At 45.9% G+C, this 21,403-nt stretch overlaps 1 protein-coding gene across 1 annotated transcript in view; it reads left to right on the top strand.

The window, feature by feature from the left end:
• trpm6 (transient receptor potential cation channel, subfamily M, member 6) overlaps positions 1–21,403 on the top strand; it is a 159,811-nt gene that overhangs the window by 42,906 nt on the left and 95,502 nt on the right. Inside the window, exons 7-11 of the mRNA XM_078213871.1 lie at positions 421–588; positions 724–898; positions 10,795–10,918; positions 14,103–14,175; positions 14,259–14,359. Coding sequence (XP_078069997.1) covers positions 421–588; positions 724–898; positions 10,795–10,918; positions 14,103–14,175; positions 14,259–14,359 — 641 coding nt within the window. The remainder of the gene's footprint in view (positions 1–420; positions 589–723; positions 899–10,794; positions 10,919–14,102; positions 14,176–14,258; positions 14,360–21,403) is intronic.

Below are 21,403 nucleotides of genomic sequence, written 5' to 3' on the forward strand. Positions count from 1 at the left end.
GCAGCATAACCACAATCAGTGCGAAGATTGATTACTAAACTTGAAAATCAGTTTTAAAAGTGTCCCAGCATCTACCACACTGCATTTTGAGGTTTTGATTTTGTGAACAGGCAGCATTATAGACTGCTCTACACCAAAGTTTCAACAACATTGGGATGCTATTGAGTGAGATCCTGTGGATGTATTTAAAATACTTGCAGCATGGCATTGTTTAGTGGGGAGTGCTCCAAAGTAATGTTTTATTAACGTACATTCAGGTATCCCTACATACTAACATCATAGCTACATCCAATATAATTCGGCAGTATTGATATGTGTTGAAAAATATTATCTCAATTTTGAACTATTTATATGCAGTAAAGTACTAAAGTTTTGATAATGATTTTAAGCAGGTTGTGTATAATGTTTTTCCCTAGGGAGTGTGTCCCTATCAGATACTTGGCAATCCCTTGAGCAAGCTGACCAGTTTAAATAGCAAGCATTCACATTTCATCCTAGTAGATGATGGGACTGTTGGCAAATATGGGAGTGAAATGAAGCTGAGAAGGAAGCTGGAAAAATATATTGCACTTCAGAAAATCCATACTCGTAAGTACAGGCAGACAACTCCCCGACAAGAATGTCTCCCTAGGTCCCAACATTTTAGTAAATGTTTTCTTTCAATGTTAACAGCCTTGTAAGATATTTTAATGCAATTCATCTTTTCCTTTTTTCCCAATATAGGGATGGGCCAAGGTGTCCCTGTAGTGGGACTGGTGATTGAAGGTGGACCCAATGTTATCCTGACGGTGTGGGAATATGTAAGGGATGTTCCCCCTATACCTGTTGTTGTGTGTGAGGGAACAGGCAGGGCAGCTGATCTCCTGTCTTTTACTCATAAACACACTGCAGATGGTGGGTATGTTCCTTGCTCATTTGTTCTTTCATGTATCAATATATAGTAAGTTTCAGGATACATGGGGGCCGGAATTCTCCCATCCCACCCGCCACTGGAATTCTAGTGGATGGGGGGGTGCGGACCATGTAAAGGTCCATTGAAGTCGGGTGGGAATCTCCGGTTTTCAGACGAGCATGGCAGGAGAATCCCGCCGGGACTTTGTATTCAAACAACATCGTTGTTTATGCTATTAGTGGTTAATATTAGGGCCAGTAATTTGCTGTGATTGAATAGGTTAAACTCATTTTATTAATATGGTATTCTGCAAATTTTACCATTGCTTTGGGTATTGAATTTCATATGATTTGTCCATTTTATCATGAAAATCAGTGGCCTTTATTTTCTATATAGAGACACTATTTGACTATGAATTTACTTCTTTTTTAACGCTAGTTTTAAAGTTGAGAATGCGCAGAAAAGATACATGCAAGATGTATTAGTTGGATATCTGGGATGGGATTTTTCATGGTCATGATTATCTTCATGTTGCAGTGCTTAAATTGTGTGGGTTTTTGTGTGCCTGTGTGTGTAGTGGGAGGGGCGGGGATGTGAAATGGGGCCAGGTGACATCCTAAGGAGAGGCAAATACCTGGTACAAAAGCAGGATATAAAACATTCTTGAACGGGTGCTTGGAGCAGTGAAGGAAAATGCAACTTAGGATGAGATGGTAAATGGAGGACCTGTCGGTTTTATAATGTGTGTGTAAAAAGATACTATTTTGAAGATGGGATCAGAGGTGAGCGAGCAAGGTGGATACAAAATTGGCTCGGTCAAAGAAGACAGAGGGTAGCAGTGGAAGGGTGTGTTTCTGAATGGAGGGCTGTGACAAATGGTGTTCCTCAGGGATCAGTGTTGGGAACTTTGCTGTTTGGAATACATATAAATGATTTGGAGGAAAATGTAACTGGATTGATTAGTAAGTTTGTGGACAACACAAAGGTTGGTGGATTTGCGGATAGCGATGAGGACCATCAGAAGATACAGCAGGATATAGATCAGTTGGAGACTTGGGGCGGAGAGATGGCAGATGGAGTTTAATCCGGACAAATGTGAGGTAATGCATTTTGGAAGGTGTAATACAGATAGGAAATATACAGTAAATGGCAGAACCCTTAAGAGTATTGATAGGCAAAGGGATCTGGGTGTACAGGTACACAGGTCACTGAAATTGGCAATGCAGTGGAGAAGGTAGTCAAGAAGGCATAAGGCATGCTTGTCTTCATTGGCCGGGGCATTGAGTTTAAAAATTGGCAAGTCATGTTGCAGCTTTATAGGACCTTAGTTAGGCCGCACTTGGAATATAGTGTTCAATTCTGGTCACCACACTACCAGAAGGATGTGGAGGCTTTGGAGAGGGTACAGAAAAGATTTAGCAAGAGGTTGCCTGGTATGGAAGGCGTTAGCTATGAGGAGAGATTGGAGAAACTTGGTTTGTTCTCACTGGAGCGACGGAGGTTGAGGGGAGACCTGATAGAAGTCTACAAGATTATGAGAGGCCTGGACAGAGTGGATAGTCAGAAGCTTTTTCCCAGAGTGGAAGAGTCAATTACTAGGGGGTATAGGTTTAAGGTGCAAGGGGCAAGGTTTAAAGGAGATGTACGAGGCAGATTCTTTACACAGAGAGTAGTGGATGCCTGGAATTCATTGCGGGGGAGGTAGTGGAAGCAGATACGGTAGTGACTTTTAAGGGGCGTCTTGAGAAGTACATGAATGGGATGGGAATAGAGGGATATGGTCCCCGGAAGGCTAAGGGGTTTAGTTAAGTCAGGCAGCATGGCCGATACAGGCTGATTCTGTGCAGTAACAGAAGGGCCTGTTCCTGTGCAGTAACTTTCTTTGTTCTTTGTTCTTTATGAGCAGGGGGGGTTATCCCTGGATTCCTGATCTTTATTTACCCCTTAAGCAGTGTCACAAAAACAGATCATCTTGTCATTATCCCAGAGCTGTTTGTGGGTGATTGTTGCACATAAATTTCCTGATGTGTTTCCTACATTACACTTCAATCCCTTGAGGATCCACCTCCCGACTTCAAAAAGTACTTTGTTGGCTGTAAAGTGCCTGAGGTCGTGCTGAGGTTGTGAAAGGTGTTGTTGTGCATAAATGCAGATTTTCTTTTTTTCCATCACCCTTTTAGACAGTGCAGTCAGATCATAACATCCCTCCTTTTTGAAGATAATGTAGGAACTAGCAGTACAGGAATTATCTTTATGGGAACTGGGAAGGATAGGAGGAGTTTACTTATAAAATTTTGAAAATTACGTAAGTTTTTATGAAATGAATAGGTGAAGTCAATTTCTTCAGATTGTGGAGTCAACGATGAGGGATCATCAAGTTAAAATTATGGGTGGAATTTTCTGCTCTGGAGACTAAGGGAGCAATCTTACCAAAAATATCCATGGAGGTAGTCAGTCCAAGACAGGCGGGAAAAGGGGAGAGTTTCACATCTATTTTTTAGGCAAGTTCAAATCTACTACCTTATCCACTCAGTGCATGAAAAAATAGCAGAAACAGTTCCTTGCCTGTAGGGGGAGGGGGGGGTGGGGCATAAGTCACCTGAATGCTGGCTGAGAGCAGCAGAGTGCGCCATTGCGCATGCATGGGTCTCTATTAGCAGAGACCTGTCATGTAGTCTTTGTTGCCTTCGGCCATCCTCCCAGCCTAAAGTACAGCAACCTTCCCCCAGCTACCGTAAGGGCCTGTGGCCTAACAACAATCCTTCCTCCCTCCACTCCCCTGATTGGCCGCATGATACCCCTCCCCCGCGATCGACCACTCACGATTGGCACCCGACAGCCCCCATGGCCAGGTCCAATCGTCCCCCTCACTCCCCCCACTAATCCCAATGCAGAATGGCAGCAGGTCTCCTCTCCCTCCTCACACTGATCCCTGTGCAGTGCCTACCCCCCCCCCCCCCCCACCCCCACAGCCCCCCACCGACCGGCCACTTCCGGACTGTCCCTGTGCCAGGGTGTCAAGCTGGCACTGCAAGTCTGGCACCGCTCAAGGGACATCCCCCTTTGTCCCCGACCTCCCGTGTGGGCCTCAATGGCCTCTGGTTCTACTGACAATGTCATCGTGACTGGCCTCTACTGCTGGGGACCAGCTGTGATTTTTGCTGGGGAGACCTTTACTGGGAAGGTCACAGAGGCAAGTGAGCCTGGAGAACAGCGTCCCGGGCTCATTAAATCAATGTAAAACAGGTTGTAAATATATTTGAATAACTTTTTCGGCCTTATTTCGGAAATGGATGCAAGGCTGACCTCACCAGATATTTAGTGCTGGCAAGATCACAAGAGGTGAGAAATTGGGCGTGAACCTGATTTCTCGGCTCTCGCGTGGTCTTACTGGCTCACCCATCGGTTGGAGGGGCACACTGGTAAGATCACCCCCTCAGGGTGCGATTTTCAGGCCACGCTTGCTCCAAGGCTGGAAATTTTTGCCCGAGGTCAACGGACCTTTGCATGGTCCGTGTCCCACCCGCTATGATCCCCATAGTGCGTGGGATGGGAAAATTCCACTCCAAGTGCGGTCATGGACAGGATTAGCAGTGAGTTTCCCACTGATCGACGGGTTGGGTTCTCACACTCCTGCTTGAAGTCTCATTAATTATGTATAGATGAGCTGTTTCCTGAATCACGTGGTGGGGTGGGCATTGATTCATCTGCCCACCATCACCTCAAGGGATTGAAGTTCCTGGCATCATACTTAAATGCCGCCTGGGCTATGTGGTGGGAAGTTTTGGAGATGACCCCCAAGGAACAAGAAGAATATGCCAAGGTTTGGCCATGGCTCCCTGGAGGCTTTAATTGTGGTCACAAGCACTGGGGGATCTTTTTCCCCAGGATGGATCCAAGAGGTCCACCAACCTCACCTTGCCGTTCTGGGAGGCAGGCAGTGAACGAAGCCAGCTCCATGGCAACTGCCAGAGAAATGCCATCCAGTACAGGAAGAGGATGAATGATCTCATCCGCACCACCAGGGTAAGTCATCCTTCACTGTCATAATGGCTTAATGCACTCAAAGTGTTACACAGCTCAGGGTTCTCACACAATACTAACAAGGGAGCTATCAGCATTTAAACCCGATTCACCAGCAACTCACCTAATACCATTATCAGCTATTAGTAAAGGAGGGCTCAGCAAACACACTAGGCATGTATGCATCCCAACCTCTGCTTCATCCCTCCTGATCTGAACATATCCCAGCTATGTCTTCATGCAGGCCAAGCTTGCCCACAACAAGATGGAGCGATCCCAGACTGGAGGAGGGACGGCTCAGGAGATCTCAAAATTCAAGGAGGATGCCACTGAGTTGGCAGGAAAGGACAGAGATCAAAACCATTCCCCCAAATTTTCTGTGCACTGAGTGCCAGAAAATCTGGGCTGAAAATTCAGCTGTGCATCTGGAGAGATACATACCAGTTTTCAGTCTGAACCTGACACTCGGACAGATTTTGGTAAAATTCCAAGCCAGGTGCCCGTTCTCCTCCAGGGGTCAGGCAGGGGCCCTTGTGTACCCACAGGGAGCAGCTGGGGCCACCCACTCGGGTTGCTCTGGGTGCACAGGCATCCTAATCCCCTCTGCCTATGACCCCATCACCTTCAGCTGCCCAGGCTGAGGAGGGTGCACATGTCTCGCTGTGGGAGAGCCAAAGAAGGCCAGAGCCCTCCAGGCCTCAACCCTTTCAGAGAATGGCCAGAGAATGGGCGGCACGGTAGCACAGTGGTTAGCACTGCTGCTTCACAGCTCCAGGGACCTGGGGTTCGATTTCCGGCTTGGGTCACTGTCTGCGTGGAGTTTGCACATTCTCCTTGTGTCTGCGTGGGTTTCCTCCGGGTGCTCCGGTTTCCTCCCACAGTCCAAAGATGTGTGGGTTAGGTTGATTGGCCATGCTAAAATTGCCCCTTAGTGCCTTGGGATGCGTAGATTAGAGTGATTAGCGGGTAAAATATGTAGAGATATGGGGGTAGGGCCTGGGTGGGATGGTGGTCGGTGCAGACTCGATGGGCCGAATGGCCTCTTTCTGTACTGTAGGGTTTCTATGATTTCTGTGAAAGTCAGAGGGAATAGGGCGTGGTAGTGAGCAGGCCTCCGTCACTTCTGCTGTGGATACCGGGGATGCACCAAGATGTACGATAGGGTTAGAAAGATTTAAGAAATATTGATATCACTTTTGGGTCATGGGTGTTCTCTCATATCTATCATGCATCTTCGTAAGTACATTCGCTGTTCCAGACAATGGTCTTGTCATTTGAATGCATTATGCATACGCATCTATGTGGCCTCTTATTGCAAGGGTGACCCAGGCTCCCATTCCACAATCACCTCCCATTGTGAGCCTTACATTTATGTGATGTCTAGCTGACTCATGTTAGTTACTCGCTCCTTGTCTGATCTCAGAGAGATGTGTCAATCTGTTTCGTGAAAATCATTAGAAATTGCATTAGGAAGAGATATTCATTCAAAAACACCATGGAGTTATGCATGTTCAATTGTTTTAGAGAGCTATCACTCATGTTGCCTTGTCATTACATAGTTCATTGTTTGTACCAAAGCACGAGCCATGTTGGTCTCTCCAGCTATATCTGCATCCCTGGGTAGCACAAAGTGTCTCGTTCAGGAAGTCATAACACCATCAAGTCCATTTGACTCAGACTTTGTACTGTTGTGCTGCCTTTCACTTCCCAGAGTGGCTCCATCTAGCTTTGGCTGCTGACCTCTCCAAAGATTAGGGCCTGGTGAGAGTTTGAAGTCTAAGGCCTTGTTCTTGATGTTAGTGGTTGTAATAGCCTTTCAGATCACTGACATGCCACTAAGGACAGAAGAAATGCACTTGGGTACCCTTGCCTGCAGTTTACTCTTCCTGAAACCTTGTGGCTGTATGTCATGGGCTGGTCTTCCGTATCTTGTGGCTTCAATTGCATCCTCATGTGGCAGCTTCCCATCATTGCCCTCTTCAGGTTCCTGTCCTTCCCGGATTTCATTGTTTAAGAAGTTCTCAGCCTCCTCCATATCTCCCTTTGGCAGTTGATCTCCCCTTTGAAACGCCAAGTTGTGCAACACACCACAATGATGCAGGACACCCTCTTTGGGCCGTATTGCAGAACTCCACCTGAACAATCCAAGTATCGGAAGCACCTCATCAGGATGCCAATAGTCTACTCTATGATAGATCTTGTCAAACTATGTGCCACATTGTATCTTTCCTCTAAGGCACTTTGGGGATGATGCACTAGTATGTGAACCATTGTTTCAGTGGTAGCCCTTATCACCAAGCAGCCAACCCAATAAGCACCACAGCCCTTCGAATATCTGAGGCACCTGGGAATGCCTCAGGATGTATGACTTATGGGAACACCCAGGGTACCTGGCACAAATGTGCATAATGTGCTTCTGATGGTTACACACCAGCTGAATATTCAGTGAATGGAGCCATTTCTTGTTAATGAACATCAGGAACTGCTGCAAGGAATTCTCAAAGCCACATGTGTGCAACTGATTGCACTCTGTACGCTAGGGAACCCAGAGATTGCAGTGAAACCCAGGAATGTGGCAGTCTGGCTATCTTCATCTAGTGTGAACTTTTCAAAATGACAGGCCTTATTGTGGAAGGCATCTAGAACTTCCAACTTATCTGCCGAGGACTGAGAGATGCCACATAAATCCTATGTGGATCCCTGAAACGACCCGCTGGCAAAAACTGGAGCATGGCAGTGAGCTTCGGGAGCATTGGCAGGGGATGTCCTCCCAGTCCATGCAGCATTAGCTCCTCTCACACAGTGTGGCAGTAATAATCCATCACATCTCTTAACAAGAACAGAAACATACGGCATTGCCACTCACTCATCTCCAGATAGGAATGGAGTCTTCAGTGGATTCATGGTTGCACAAGTTGTCTCAGGGGGATGGGTCAGAAATCCTCATCCTTTGTGTCTTGCTGACACAGTCCTCAGGCTGGGCCTCTTCTTGAAGCTGTGCTTGGTGTTGCTGGGCCACATCTTCCATTCTCACACTTTTCTCTGTTAATGCTCAGATTGATCAATTTCATTGTGAACTCAATGACTCCCAATGTCTTACAATAAAGAACTCCAAATGTCAGTGGCTCTAATTGCACCTTCTCAATGAACTCTTCTTGAGTTTCATTCTCTCAGACTTCATGTCTATGTTGTCACTGTAGACAGTGTGAGGGTGCCCTCTGTTAGGGCTCTTGAGTGCAGCTGTGGGCTCCTCCCACGCTGCCCCAGCTTCCTCCCTTGCAGATTATTTTTCGGTTTTGATTTTAAACTACGCCATAACTTTAGGCTCTCAAGATAGTGGTGTTGCACTTTTACTTTGAGATTAGCTAACCCTGTCATCTTCTTGGAACCTCACGGTGTGTAGGTAGAACTCCCTCCCTCTGGATTCTCCAGCCTCCCCCAGTAACTCTGGATCCCGTTGTCATTGTAGTGGACATTCCAGTTTTTCGCCCTGAACCCATCACTGTTGATGTCCCCATGCCCCATGTAGACCTCACTCCTCCCCATCTTGAGGTTATGTGCACGGTCACATGCAATGGTGGCCCCCCAAGGAGAGTTTTGAGTATCCCTCATTTATTGCATTTTCCCCATTTACAGACTGCAGATGGCTCCCCTGTCTGTCCCACCTGCAGCCCAGTATGAGCCAGACACCCCACTCACCACCCATGGTGAGACTATGACCACACCTTCACACTAAGCTATGCAAGATTCTCAATGAGCACACAGGCCTTGCCCCTCCCTGGAGTGGGAAAATGGTATGTGTGTCATGCATACCCGAGTAGCATGACCCACAGAGTCCAGGGACTATGATTGTCTTTCATTCAGATCTCTGACTCTTCAATGAGTGATCACAAGACCATTTCTCTTCTTGTCCGACTCTGTGAGTCTGTGCAACCTATCTTGTGCAAGCCTTCCCCCACCCCACTCATGAGTCTTTATGCAGCACTTCCTGCTTGTGCCTCACTTTTGAACTCTGCTTTTATCCCCACTCCTTGTAAATCGAGTCCCATCCACCACCTTCTGTGTCCGCATTCTATTGTTCCATGTTGGGCTCCAGCTTTCCCACTCCCAATCTTCCCTCTGCTTGCTGTTGTTCTGCCTGACTCCAATTCTCCCAAGCCCCCCTCAGTCTCATATTTCCATCATTCCCCCCAGCCTCTGTGCGGCACCGCCAGAGACTCACAGCGCACAATGCTAACTCCCAGAATTGCACAGCAACCACGGTGAGCAACCCAGCTCAACACTCCAGGCAGCCACAGTGAGTAGCCCCACTATACACCCCCACCAGTGTGAGCTATCACTGGCATCTCTGAGGAACCAGTGCAGAGCTATTGTAGGTTGGCTTTTGCACTCACCTCAAAGTCACAAGAAAAGTGAGGGCAGACAGCGGTCATGATTTAGACCGGTCTAATTTTCCGCTGGCGTGGTATGTCATTTGGAGGAGGAACGTGATTCCAGTGACTTGTGTTTCTGATGAGTATTCATGACATACTGATGCATGCCAGTAGCATTCCTAACATTGGGAAAGCTGACCAACACAAAAGTGGCAAGGGTAAAATTTCGACTCATTTTCGCACTGGTGGGAATCCAACTTTTGGCCTCACTCTGAATTTTCTATTCCCGCCCACCACTGGCGTGACCAGACAGTTCTGCCCTCTGACCTTAAAGAGTGAGAAGAAAGGTTGGAAGAATGTTATTTTACAGCATGTAAGGTGAGGGAATAATTTTCATAGGGGCTTGGTGGAGGATGCGATTGCTATACTTACCCGGCAGGGGTGAAACTATGATCACCTGGCAGGAGTGTGCTTCTCAGCCTTTTGGCTGAGTCTAGTGTCAGATCAAACCCAGCTTCAGGTGCACTGCCTTTTCTTGTCAGCTTGGATCTTGTATGTCCCTCTTGTGGGAACTATGAATTGGATTCAATTTGAATTGTTTTTGGAGCAAGCAAGGAGATGGATTAAGAGTTTGCCCAGTCTGCTCCACACATCGTCTTAGTAACTCTAAGAATGGAGTAAAAATTTAAAAAAAGATTGCTACATTATTAAAAGGCAAATATTGCATGAAGATTTGAGTATAGAATGATACAGGGGTCTTGGAGAGTGAGCAGGGAATTGGGATTAGTTTAGGATTGCTCTGACAAAGAGTCAGCAAATGTATGATGAGTTGAATGGTCTCCTTCTGTGCTGCAAGCTTCTTCGGTTGAATGGTTAGCCAAGTTTGTGCTTTCTGTGTCTTCCCTTTGTTTGATGTCCTCTGGTTTTATTTCCCTGGCTATCTGGGGATTAAATAACCTTTGCCTGTTTGACTCTAGGTCAAAAGTGAAGTACTGTTTTATGCACTGTAACAATTAGAGTCATAGAGTCATGGTGGTTTACAGCATGGAAACAGGCCCTTTGGCCCAACTTGTTCATGCCGCCCTTTTTTTAAATCACTAAACTAGTCCCAATTGCCTGCGTTTATAGAGGTTTACAGCATGGAAACAGGCAATTGCCAATTTATTTATCCTAGTAGATTTTTGTGCACCCCAAATGGGCCAGCCATGCAGATCTGGATATTGTGGGCCTACTGCCTTTAATTCTCTATTCACTATAGTCGGTACCTGTGAGGAGTACACCCACAATTTCTAGATATGTGTAGCTGGCAGGTGCTATTACATTAAGCGCATGGTCAGTTAGCCCTTGTATGTAGATCATAATGTTTTAAGAGTTCAACCCTGCTTGCATTTAATTAGATTCCTCTGGCAGATAGTTTAAAAGTTTTTTTTAAAATAAAGCTCTGACTTAACATTCAATGATTGCTCAGATAATTAATGGTGACATTCACGGCTTCATTTATCACAGAAAATTGTATCCTGGCTTGGAAGATGAATTAATATTAAGGATCCAGAAGACCTTTAATTTTGGACAGAAGCAATCGGATCATTTGTTTAAAATTCTTATGGAATGTATGGAGCACAGAGAATCGGTGAGTATGTTCAAATCAGCAGTGAAAATATAGAAAGTCTTTGCAAAGGCTCGATGATGGCGGCTAATGCACACAGCTCAATAGAGTGGCCATTTATTTGCATGATACCTGCAGTAGATTAATTGGATTAAATTGAACCTTCAGTTCATAGTATCTTGAGCATGTACATAGACATTTTGTAATCATTAATATAAGGTCAATAACAGTGAATGGGATATTTTTCCATCTTGGCATTGATACTCTATTTATTTTGTTGAATCACTTCAGGGAAGGACAAACTGATGTCTCAGGCTGGGGCTGTGGAATCTGTGCTGTTCCACAGGGTAAACTCCACAACCCTGGGAGTAGGCAGTAAATATTATTACGCATGTGCAAACTTGTTGTCTGAAAGAATTAACGTATAACTGCAGGAACTCTATAATGGCTGCAGGAGATTTGTAAAGCTCTATGGTTGACAGAGGTTTGCCAGTGGTCTGTGCAAGTAGAACAAGCATTCAACTAGCCTGCATCTGGATAAGATGCTTGCCTGTTGTTGGAAGCATTGTCAGTATCTACTTCTAGGACAAGTGTATACTCCTATTCTTATAAAAGAATGTTCTCTGACTTGCTCCATGACCAAGTATGGTTTTACATTTCATTTTAACAGTCGTCAAAGTACTGACCATCAGAGGAGTTAGTGTAGGAATGATGTGGTGCAGTCGTAATCTCACTGGTTTAGAAATCCAGAGGCCCAGGTTAATGCTCTGGGGACACAGATTCAAATCCCACCATGGCAGCTGGTGGAATTTAAATTCAATTAATAAATTTGGTAGGAAAATTCAAATCTCGTGGTGACTGTAAAACTATTGTTGATTGTTGTAAAAGCACACCTGCTTCACCAATGCCATTTAGAGAAGAAAATCTGCCCTCCTCAGGTCCAACATGTGACTCCAGGCCTACATGTGACTCCAGACCACATAGCAATGTGGTGGACTCTTAAATACCCTTTGAAGTTGTATTAGACCACTACAAAGCCTACAAAGAAATGAAATTGGATGGACTCCCCAACATTGACCAAGGCAACAGAAACGACAATTGCACACCCAGCCCTGTCAACCCGACAAAGTTCTCCTTACTATCATCTTGGGGCTTGTGCCGAAATTGGGACAACTGCATCAATTCACCGGTGATTGTGAACATGGTGTTCAGTAGATATTGTCTGGACTACTGGAGGCGAGCAGACAATAGGATGACTGATGGTTATAGCTCTTGGGTCTACAGAGCCTAATGAAGGCCCTCATTGTGAATATGCAGTCATGTCTGAGGGGGTTGCTCAGCCACCTGTCAACTTCCAGGATGTAATCAGCCTGCAAGGGGTGGTTTGGAGAAGCCATGAGGATAGGTTAAGAGCTAGAGACTGGATTTCTGTCTTGGAGATGACATTTTACTGACCTGTGTACCTTGGACCTGAATTAGAGCTGGTCCATTCAGAAGCGATATCGGGAAATACTTTTTCACACAGTAGGACATGGAAATGTAGAATTCTCTCCTCCAAAATGCTGTGAATCCTGGGTCAATCGAAATTTTCCACACTGAGATTACCAGGTAAGGTACCAAGAGCCATGTTTTAAAAGATGGTTAAATGGAGTTGAAGTACAAATCAGCTATAGTCCAACTGAATGGCAGAGTAAGTTTGAGAGGCTTAATGACCTACTCCCATTGCTATGAGTCAGTCAAGCTGCTTTCTGTACAGCTCCCGACAGTGGCTGACTACTTAGCTGCCAAATAACCTGCTGACACTGACAAACCTCTGACATGCAGATTGACCACCTGGGTGCTGAAACCATGGGGACGATTCTCCCATTGCGACGTGCAAATTTTTTGGCGGGTCCGGTCGGGAGAATCACGTGTAATCATTTCGCGGGATTCATACATGTGTTCCCGACGCATGTGTATCTCCCAGAGCCAGAGAACAGGCGCAGTTGAGACTGTGCTGGAAACCGGCGGGAAGAGAGGTAACTAATTTAAATCTGTTTTTAATATATTTTAAACGTAGTTTAAATGTGAATTTCGGGCCCAGCATGGAACTTGCTGGGCTCAGTAGCATCAGGATAGGGCCTGGTACTTCATTCGCGTGGGGTTTACAGTAGCTGCCCACGTCCGGGGAACTAGCGGGAGACCTTGCTAGAGGGGCAATCAGAGCTCCCCCAGAGGTCGGGCAGTGGGGGAGTGGTGCCCCCTGGGCATGGGCACCCTGGCAGTGCCAGCCTGTGCCCCCTGGCACTGCCCAAGAGGCAAAGTGCTCATGCCCAGGGGGCATCTTGGCACTGCCTAGCAGGCATTGGGCAGTGCCAAGGGGGCGGGGCCTATTGTGTGCAGGGCCTAGGGGGCGATTGGGTGGAGGTGGGGGGTCCCGCTGCCATTCTGCATGGGGATCGGTCTGGGCTGGAGGGAGGCCAGTGATTGGGACGGGCTGGGGGGGTGGTCGACTGAGGGTGGAGGGGTTCTGCTTCCGGGGGGGGGGGGGGTCTGAACCTAGGGGGAGGGGTCAGTGGGGGGGGGGGGGGGAATGGTCTGCCAGGGTGAGGGGGGTGGGGGAATCGCCACTGCTGGGGGGGTTGGGCTGGACATCGGGGCGCTCCAGGGCAGGGGTAGGGTCAGGGCGCGCCCGGGAATTATTGTGGGGGCCGTGATCGGGCCGTGGGGGTGGTTGGAGGGGCAGCACTGCGGGGGTCCCGGTCTGGCCAGCGATTGAGCAGATCGGGGCCACTGCACATGCGCAGAGTCCCAGAGTTGTCAGACTCTGGCGCGAATTGGCCCCGCTCCCCCCGGGTTTTTAATGAGATTCACGATTGTGACCTCTGCATTGCACAGAGTGGGGAGATTCAGGTCCAAAGTTGCACTGAAAAAACAGTCGTGATCTAGACCAATCTTCCTACCAATTCAGCACTTTTGGGAGAATCGCCCCCCCCCCATATACAAAATGAAACCTATGCCTTTCAGGGAGAGAGACAGCAAATTGGTAATAAAAGAAGAGGGAAGAAATGAGGATAATCAAAATAAAAATAAAATCAAGTGGTTCAGAAAAACATGCACATTAAACGTCCAGCTGAAGGCCTTGGTTTAATATCTCATCTGAACAGTTAAGTTTGTGCGAGGGTGTGTGTGGAAGAATAACGGTTCCATTTTTCTCTTGTGAACACAGATTACAATTTTTGATGCAGACTCCGAAGAACAGCAGGACATTGACTTGGCAATATTAACTGCTCTCCTCAAAGGTAGTTTGTTCTTTTTAAGCAATTATAGCTTCCTTTACAGGAATCTTCATTTCAGAATATTTAAATTGTTTTTGTTTCCAAAGGTACAAACACTTCTGCCTCAGATCAGCTAAGTTTGGCATTGGCATGGGACAGAGTGGACATTGCTAAGAAAAACATTCTAGTTTATGGACAACATTGGAAGGTATTCAATATTTCAGTAATATATTCAGTATTGAGTGGGGGTGGTTTGCTCAGTTGGCCATGTGGCCAGTATTTGGTTCGGAGTAAAGCCAACACTGCTGCGTGTTTGATTCACTAGTCTGGCTGAAGTAGACTTGGATCCTACCTCCTTGCCCTGCCCCTCTGGTAAAACCACAGCATAAGCCATGGTTTGGCAACCCTGAAGAATTGAGGATGCTACCTGAAGAAGAGGATTAAGTATTAAAATCTGAAATACACTTTTGACAATCCATGTTTTGCAAGACATTGCACTCAGAAATGTGGGCCCTTGTCCTACTGCCAGGAGTAACTGGCAGAATCCCCAGGGAAAAGATAGAGACTCAGTTGAATAAGTAGCTGAAGGGGAAACGTTTACTGTGCTATGGGCCAAAGAGCTGGTGAGTGGGACTAATTGGATTTTCAAACTGGCACAGTCATGTTGAGCTGAATGCCCTCCCTCTGTGCTGCAACATTCTCTAATTATTCAAGTCTATACATTATTAAAATCCTTATACCCTGTTATGTTTCCATGATTCTATGATAATCTGGGAACTAAGTAATTGTTACATTTCTGGAGTGCCACTGTTCAAATAAGATATTAAACCAAAGCCTGGCCTACTTCTTCAGGTGGACATTTAAGGTCTCATGCACTGTACAAAGAAAAGGAAATGTCCTGGAAACGTTCTTCCTGTGCTCACTGTCACCAAAGCAGATTAACTGGTCATTCATCTTATAATGGGATTGCGCTGTGTGTAAAATAGTGCTGAATTCTCCTATCTAGGATGGGGGAGAGGGCCTGGGTGAGATACTCTGCAGCCTCAATGTGCCGAATGGCCTCTTTTGCACTGAAGGGATTCTATGATACCAAACAGCAATAACTGCAATTCAGCAATAATTCATTACCTATGAAGTGATCTGGGACATCCTAAGAGATCTGATACAACATTAAAAAGTAGATAATATCAGAAAGCATGGTAACATTTAACACAGAATTGTCCTGAGATACTTGTTCTGAATATTGATGACAGTGCATTTAGAATAAAAGTCTCTAAGCACTAAATGAGTGTAACATTCCATCCAAAGTAGCACACCTGCAAATTCTAAAATAACAAATTTTGTGTAGAATGCATTCAATGGTAAGAAAATGTCTTGATACTCCTGAGTACAGGCTGTACTATGCTAATTACCCAGTTCCCAGTCTTTGTGGAAGTCGATAACTTACAGGCAAAAGTCATACCATGGATCAGTGGTTTTTGTTTAGTTGTCTCCAAGGTCATACGTGCACAATGAGTACCTTCTGGGAGAAACCTGAACAGCTAGTGTGTACAGTAGATAATACCTGTTTTTTTACAAAAGAATATCTTTTGCTGCTTATTAATGTCTGCACTGAAAGAGAAGTTCAGCTTATACAACCTGTTACTTTTAGCTCTGATGTGCCAAATCTCTGAGGACTTACGCAAACAGTAACTCGCGATTCCAGCCAAGGTCTGTGAAGTGCTTTTTTTTCAGCCCCGCCCCCCTCTACCTGAGAGGGATCATTAGCTACCTAGCTGATTAACCTTTATCCCTCGACAACTTCTGTTGCGAAAATCAAAGGGTCTTGCAAAATTATGGGGATCCCTGAAACAACCGTGAGTTCAAACTTTTTGCCGCCATTTTCTTCTCTACTTGTTATGACCAGGTGAGAAGGAATGACATGGCTCCCCTCTATTCAACCTCCTCTGCTGCTCACAAAAAAGGTTTAAGTTTCCTTTTCATGTGGATATGCCTTTTCCAAATCCAAATGTATTTAACTATTTCAGCTGTGAGCAAGAAGGGACTAATCAGGAAAGGTTTTCTTGAGTCAAAGAAAGGGAAATTGATTAATCACTAAACCCAGGAAAAAAATAATAAAAACGCAACGTCAAGAATTATACGCATGCACACACACACACACAGACACAAGAGAAAAGGGGAGTTAGAGTCCAATAAAAAAGTAAAAGAATATCTGGCTGTGCCCTTTGATTGTCCTTGATGCATAGATTTTAAACACTGCAACCGATTCAGGTTAGCTGATTTCTTGGACACGATCAAATGTATAAGATACTGCAATCATTACGAAATCTAGGTTTCTGGCAATGTTGACTTGTCGAACCGGGGAATACACTTGTTCCAAGAGAAAGAGAGAGAGAGAGTCCCTTTCAGCCTGTTTCTTCTGCTGAAAATGTGCTTGCGATCTCTCTCCAGTGAGTACAGTCTGATACTTCATCCAATGTGTATTTCCATGGGGTTTTGGATGGGTCTGTCTGTGGCAGCCATTGTCTCAATATCCAGCACTTTAGTGTCTCTTCCTTAGATAGTGATGAGTTTTGATAAATCTCTGAATTGAAGGAAATGTTGCTTTCTTTGCACTCCCATGAGGGTGACTTGTTTGTTTTTCAACTTCACCTCAGAAGGTGATCTGGCATTTTAAAGTATTTTGTTCTGTCTCATTTCAAGTTGCAAAATTTCTAATCAATTGAAAATTGAAAGATCCCATTTTCAGAATTAAGGGGGCACAGCCTCTTGACATACAGAAAGCGCTGAATCTGGCTGGATATGTTTCCACAAGTGCCAGAAATCCTTATTCTTCACATTGAGCACCGTTTTCATCAGTTGTCATTTATTTGTAGCAAAAAAAAGACAGAGGTGGGTTTAAGCATTATACTTGTGTTTACCTTTTCGCTAAAACTAGCGAGGAAAAAATAATGTTCCTTCTAGATAATGAGTATTAAAACGTTATTTGAACATGGAAGGTAGCACAGCCAAACCTGATCCCATCATCACCCAATGGTCACGGAGCGGGCATTTCAGCAGGAGCCACTGAATAATAAAAAATGGGAAGTTAAAGCCGTAAACAATAAGTGCAGGTTAATACAATATAGAACAGAGTATGGCCTATGGCCACCTGGAGGAAAAGTCATTTACGTCGTGTGATAATCCCCATGAGGTCCATGGAGAATCACTGTGGGGTTCATTTGAGTATGAATTCCCCTGGTAACAGGCAGTGGCCCGACCAGCTGGAACTCCTCACCTGAGCCTTTAGACTGGGCCTGCTGAGCTGTAGTCCCAGTCAGGGACTAGTGTGTGTATACCATGGTAGTGGTTTTACTTTGCATTCTTATGTTCCTTTCCAGTCGGGTTTCCAGTGTCATTACACATGGTTTGGGGTGGGCTGTGCTGCCTGCAAACTTAGCCAATGCTCCAATCTGCTGGTGGATGTCAGACCAGCCTACAACCATTCTAACCTGTCTAATCCAGACCTAAGAAAAGCATTTAACTTTTGCTCTTTAGCTCCGTAAGTGAGCTAACGTGCTGTTTGACTAGTGTAACAAACTCTGATACTTACCTTATTTAAATCTAAGTCACAATTACAGTTCCTGGCGGGTCTTGGGACATCGGTGCATGCGCCAGTCAGGAAGTGGTTGCACATGCAGAGTTCATGGTTTTTTTAATGATCTTTTGGCCTTCTGTGCGTGTGCAAACTGAGAGAGGGCCACACATATGGAGTTCATTTGTTTTCATATCTGCAGGCTGGGAACCGGACCTGCACACAAGTGTGGAAGAAAAGGAAGTCAAGTAGTGAAATTGCACAAAAAGCAGGTCAGGTGACCTGAATCACAGCGTGGTTCGAGAGAAGGCGTCTCAGGAAGCAGGACACAGGAAGGGGAACAGGGAGAATGTCCCAAACCAAGAAGGTGGCTCCAAATCAGGCAGTGGGACAGAAAGAGGACCCAGATGAAAGTCCCAGGCTGGGACAATGTCAAGGTTCAGAGATATATGCCATTGAGTCAATAAATTAGAGGAGCAGAGAAAAAGGCTCCAAGTTGAAGAAAGAGCTATGGGAAACAGACCTGAAACAGAGTGAGATTGAGGGAAGCCCTAAAGATCTGAGGAGGCAGCTGACATTTGGTGACTACATGCTGCAGGCCATAACAGGGGCATGGAGCAATGGCATGGAGCAGTGGTGTTCTGCTCACCATGGCCAAAGATCTGAAAGTGTGCTTGGAAGGCGAGGCATAAGTGTACTTGGAGATCTGGAGGGAAGGAATCTCACAAGACCAGATTGAAACCCTGGAGGTGGATCCTTGTTGAAGCTCCTGATTGTGGAGATTATGGGCATCCATTGTATCTCCATGACAGGGGTCTTATTACAGAGCGTATGTGTGCTTCTATCAGTCAGACAAGAGTGCAATGCTTATAGATGCCATGTGATGATTGTTGGATGTCCTCACTGTATGTCTTTATAACCCTCCATAAATCTGGTGGCTATGAATGTGTCCCGAGCTCATCTTCCTCATCTGGACATTGCCATGGCCTTGTGGCCATCATTTTCTCCCCCAAGGGCCTCCTCAGCCTCATCCCCAAATGTGCCGCTCCTTCATCTCCTTCTCAGGCAGCTCCTCCCCCCGTTGCAGCACCAGGATGTATAGGGTGCAACAGGAGATGACAATGCGTGACACCCTCTGCGGATTGTATTGCAGGGCTCCACCTGAGCGGCCCAGGCACAAGAACCTCATTTTCAGCATCCCAATGGTCCACTTCAACATAGGGAGAGTTGCAGCATGAAACTCATTGCACCTTGTGTCTGCTGCTCTCTTTGGTCTCCGCACAGGTGTCGTCAGCGATGTCCTCAGTGGATAGCCCTTGTTCCCAAGGAACCAATCCTGCAAGGACCCTGAAAGATGTCAGGGATCTAAGAGTAGTTCAGAATATAGGAGTTGTGCACATTCCAAAGATGTGCAGGTTAGATGGATCAGCCATGTTAAATTGTCCCTTAGTGTCCTGAGAGCTGTAGGTTAGGGGGATTAGTGAGATCAATGTGGGAGGTTCTGGGGATAGGGTGGGCCTGGGACAGATGCTCTGTTGGAGAGTTGGTGCAGACTCAATTGGCCAAATGGCCCCTTCCAGCACTGTAAGGATTCTATGATTCTATCTGCTGGATGCATTTAGTGTGGTCACAGACCATCTGAACATTCACTGAATGGAAGTCCTTGTGGTTCACAGATTAGACAGCTTGAGGCGTTGAGCTCTAAGTGCCACACAAATACAGCTGATGGCAGCCTGCACCTGTGGAAAACCAGAGATCTGCGCAAATCCCATTGCTCTAGCTTCCAGCTTTGCCTGATCCCAGTCAAAATGCACAAAATTTTGTGCCCTTGCAAAGATTGCGTTCATGATCTCCTGGGTGCACTTGATTGCAGAGGCATACAAAATACCGCAGAGGTCACCTGTGGATCCCTGGAAGGAGCCACTGGTGTAGAATTTGAGCATTGCAGTTATATTCAGCGACATTGGCAGTGAATGCCCTCCAAGTCCCCTGGTACCAGTTTTTTGCAGGTGGCAGATGTGACCAAAAAATTCTTTGGACATGTGCAGTCTTTGGTAACACTGATTCTCATACATCTGTGGGTATGACAAGTGCTGTTTGTAGACCCTGGGCCTAGCGAGGAGCCTCTGAGTGATGGCTCTCTGGGGTTCATCCAGAGCCAAGCAGCCCCTCCAACCCTTTCACTTGACAATTTTGCTCTTGCCTTTGAAGAGACAAACACAGCCATTGACCCTGCTATGAATGACAAGAATGACAGCAAGATCACCGGGCTCCATAAGACCATAAGACATAGGAGCAGAATTAGGCCACTCAGCCCATCGAGTCTGCTCCACCATTCAATCATGGCTGATATTTTTCTCATCCCCATTCTCCTGCCTTTTTCTCATAACCCCTGTTCCCTTTATTAATCAAGAACCTATCTATCTCTGTCTTAAAGACACTCAATGACCTGGCCTCCGCAGCCTTCTGCGATAAAGAGTTCCACAGATTCACCACTCTCTGGCTGAAGAAATTCCTCCTCATCTCTGTTTTAAAGGATCATCCCTTTAGTCTGAGGTTGTGCTCTCTGGTTCTAGTTTTTCCTACTAGTGGAAACGTCCTCTCCACGTCCACTCTATCCCGGCCTTGCAGTATCCTGTAAGTTTGAATAAGATCCCCCCTCATCCTTCTAAACTCCAACGAGTGCAGACCCAGAGTTCCTCATACGACAAGCTCTTCATTCCAGGGATCATTCTTGTAAACCTCCTCTGGACCCTTTCCAAGGCCAGCATATCCTTCCTTAGATATGGCGTCCAAAACTGCTCACAGTACTCCAAATGGGGTCTGATCAGAGCCTTATACTGCCTCAGAAGTACATCCCTGCACTTGTATTCTAGCCCTCTCAACATGAATGCTTACATTTGCCTTCCTAACTGCCGACTGAACCTGCACGTTAACCTTAAGAGAATCTTGAACAATTACTCCCAAGTCCCTTTGTGTTTCTGATTTCCTAAGCATTTTCCCATTTAGAAAATAGTCTATGCCTCCATTCCTCCTTCAAAAGTGCATAACCTCACACTTTTCCACATTGTATTCCATCTGCCAGTTCTTTGCCCACTCTCCTAACCTGTCCAACTCCTTCTGCAGAACTCCTTCTTTCAGAATGGCAGCTAGTGACTAGTGGTGTGCCTCAGAGGGACCACAACCTTTCACAACATATATTAACGATTTGGAGGAAGGAACTGAAGGCACTGTTGCTAAGTTTGCTATGTAGAGGAGCCCCGCTTCCTCAATACTACCTGCCCCTCTACATAGCAAACTTGTACATAAGGACACTTTGAAAAAGCTGCTGTGCAAACTTGGCTATGAACCCTTCCCCATCTTACTTCTTACTGTAGTTTAATTTGACATGGGAGTATGATTCTTGTGTATGGACCTGATAGCATGCATCCTGATATTGAATGACCAAAAGCATGGCCCGCCACTGACAGGGACAGGGGATGATTGCATTTATCCCGCCAGGAAATGGTCTCATGCCTTCTTGTGATATTTTCCACTCTTGCCGCCAGATCTGCTGACTGCAAATGGAAGTGGAAATCCCGGCAAGGTTTCAATGAGACCAGTTGGCTCACGATGTGACAAGCAGCTAGGTGGATTGTTGAGAAATCCATAGAATCTGCTTTGGTCTCCTCTGTCATT

Source organism: Mustelus asterias, chromosome 6, assembly GCF_964213995.1.
Source record: "Mustelus asterias chromosome 6, sMusAst1.hap1.1, whole genome shotgun sequence".
Lineage (NCBI taxonomy): Eukaryota > Metazoa > Chordata > Chondrichthyes > Carcharhiniformes > Triakidae > Mustelus > Mustelus asterias.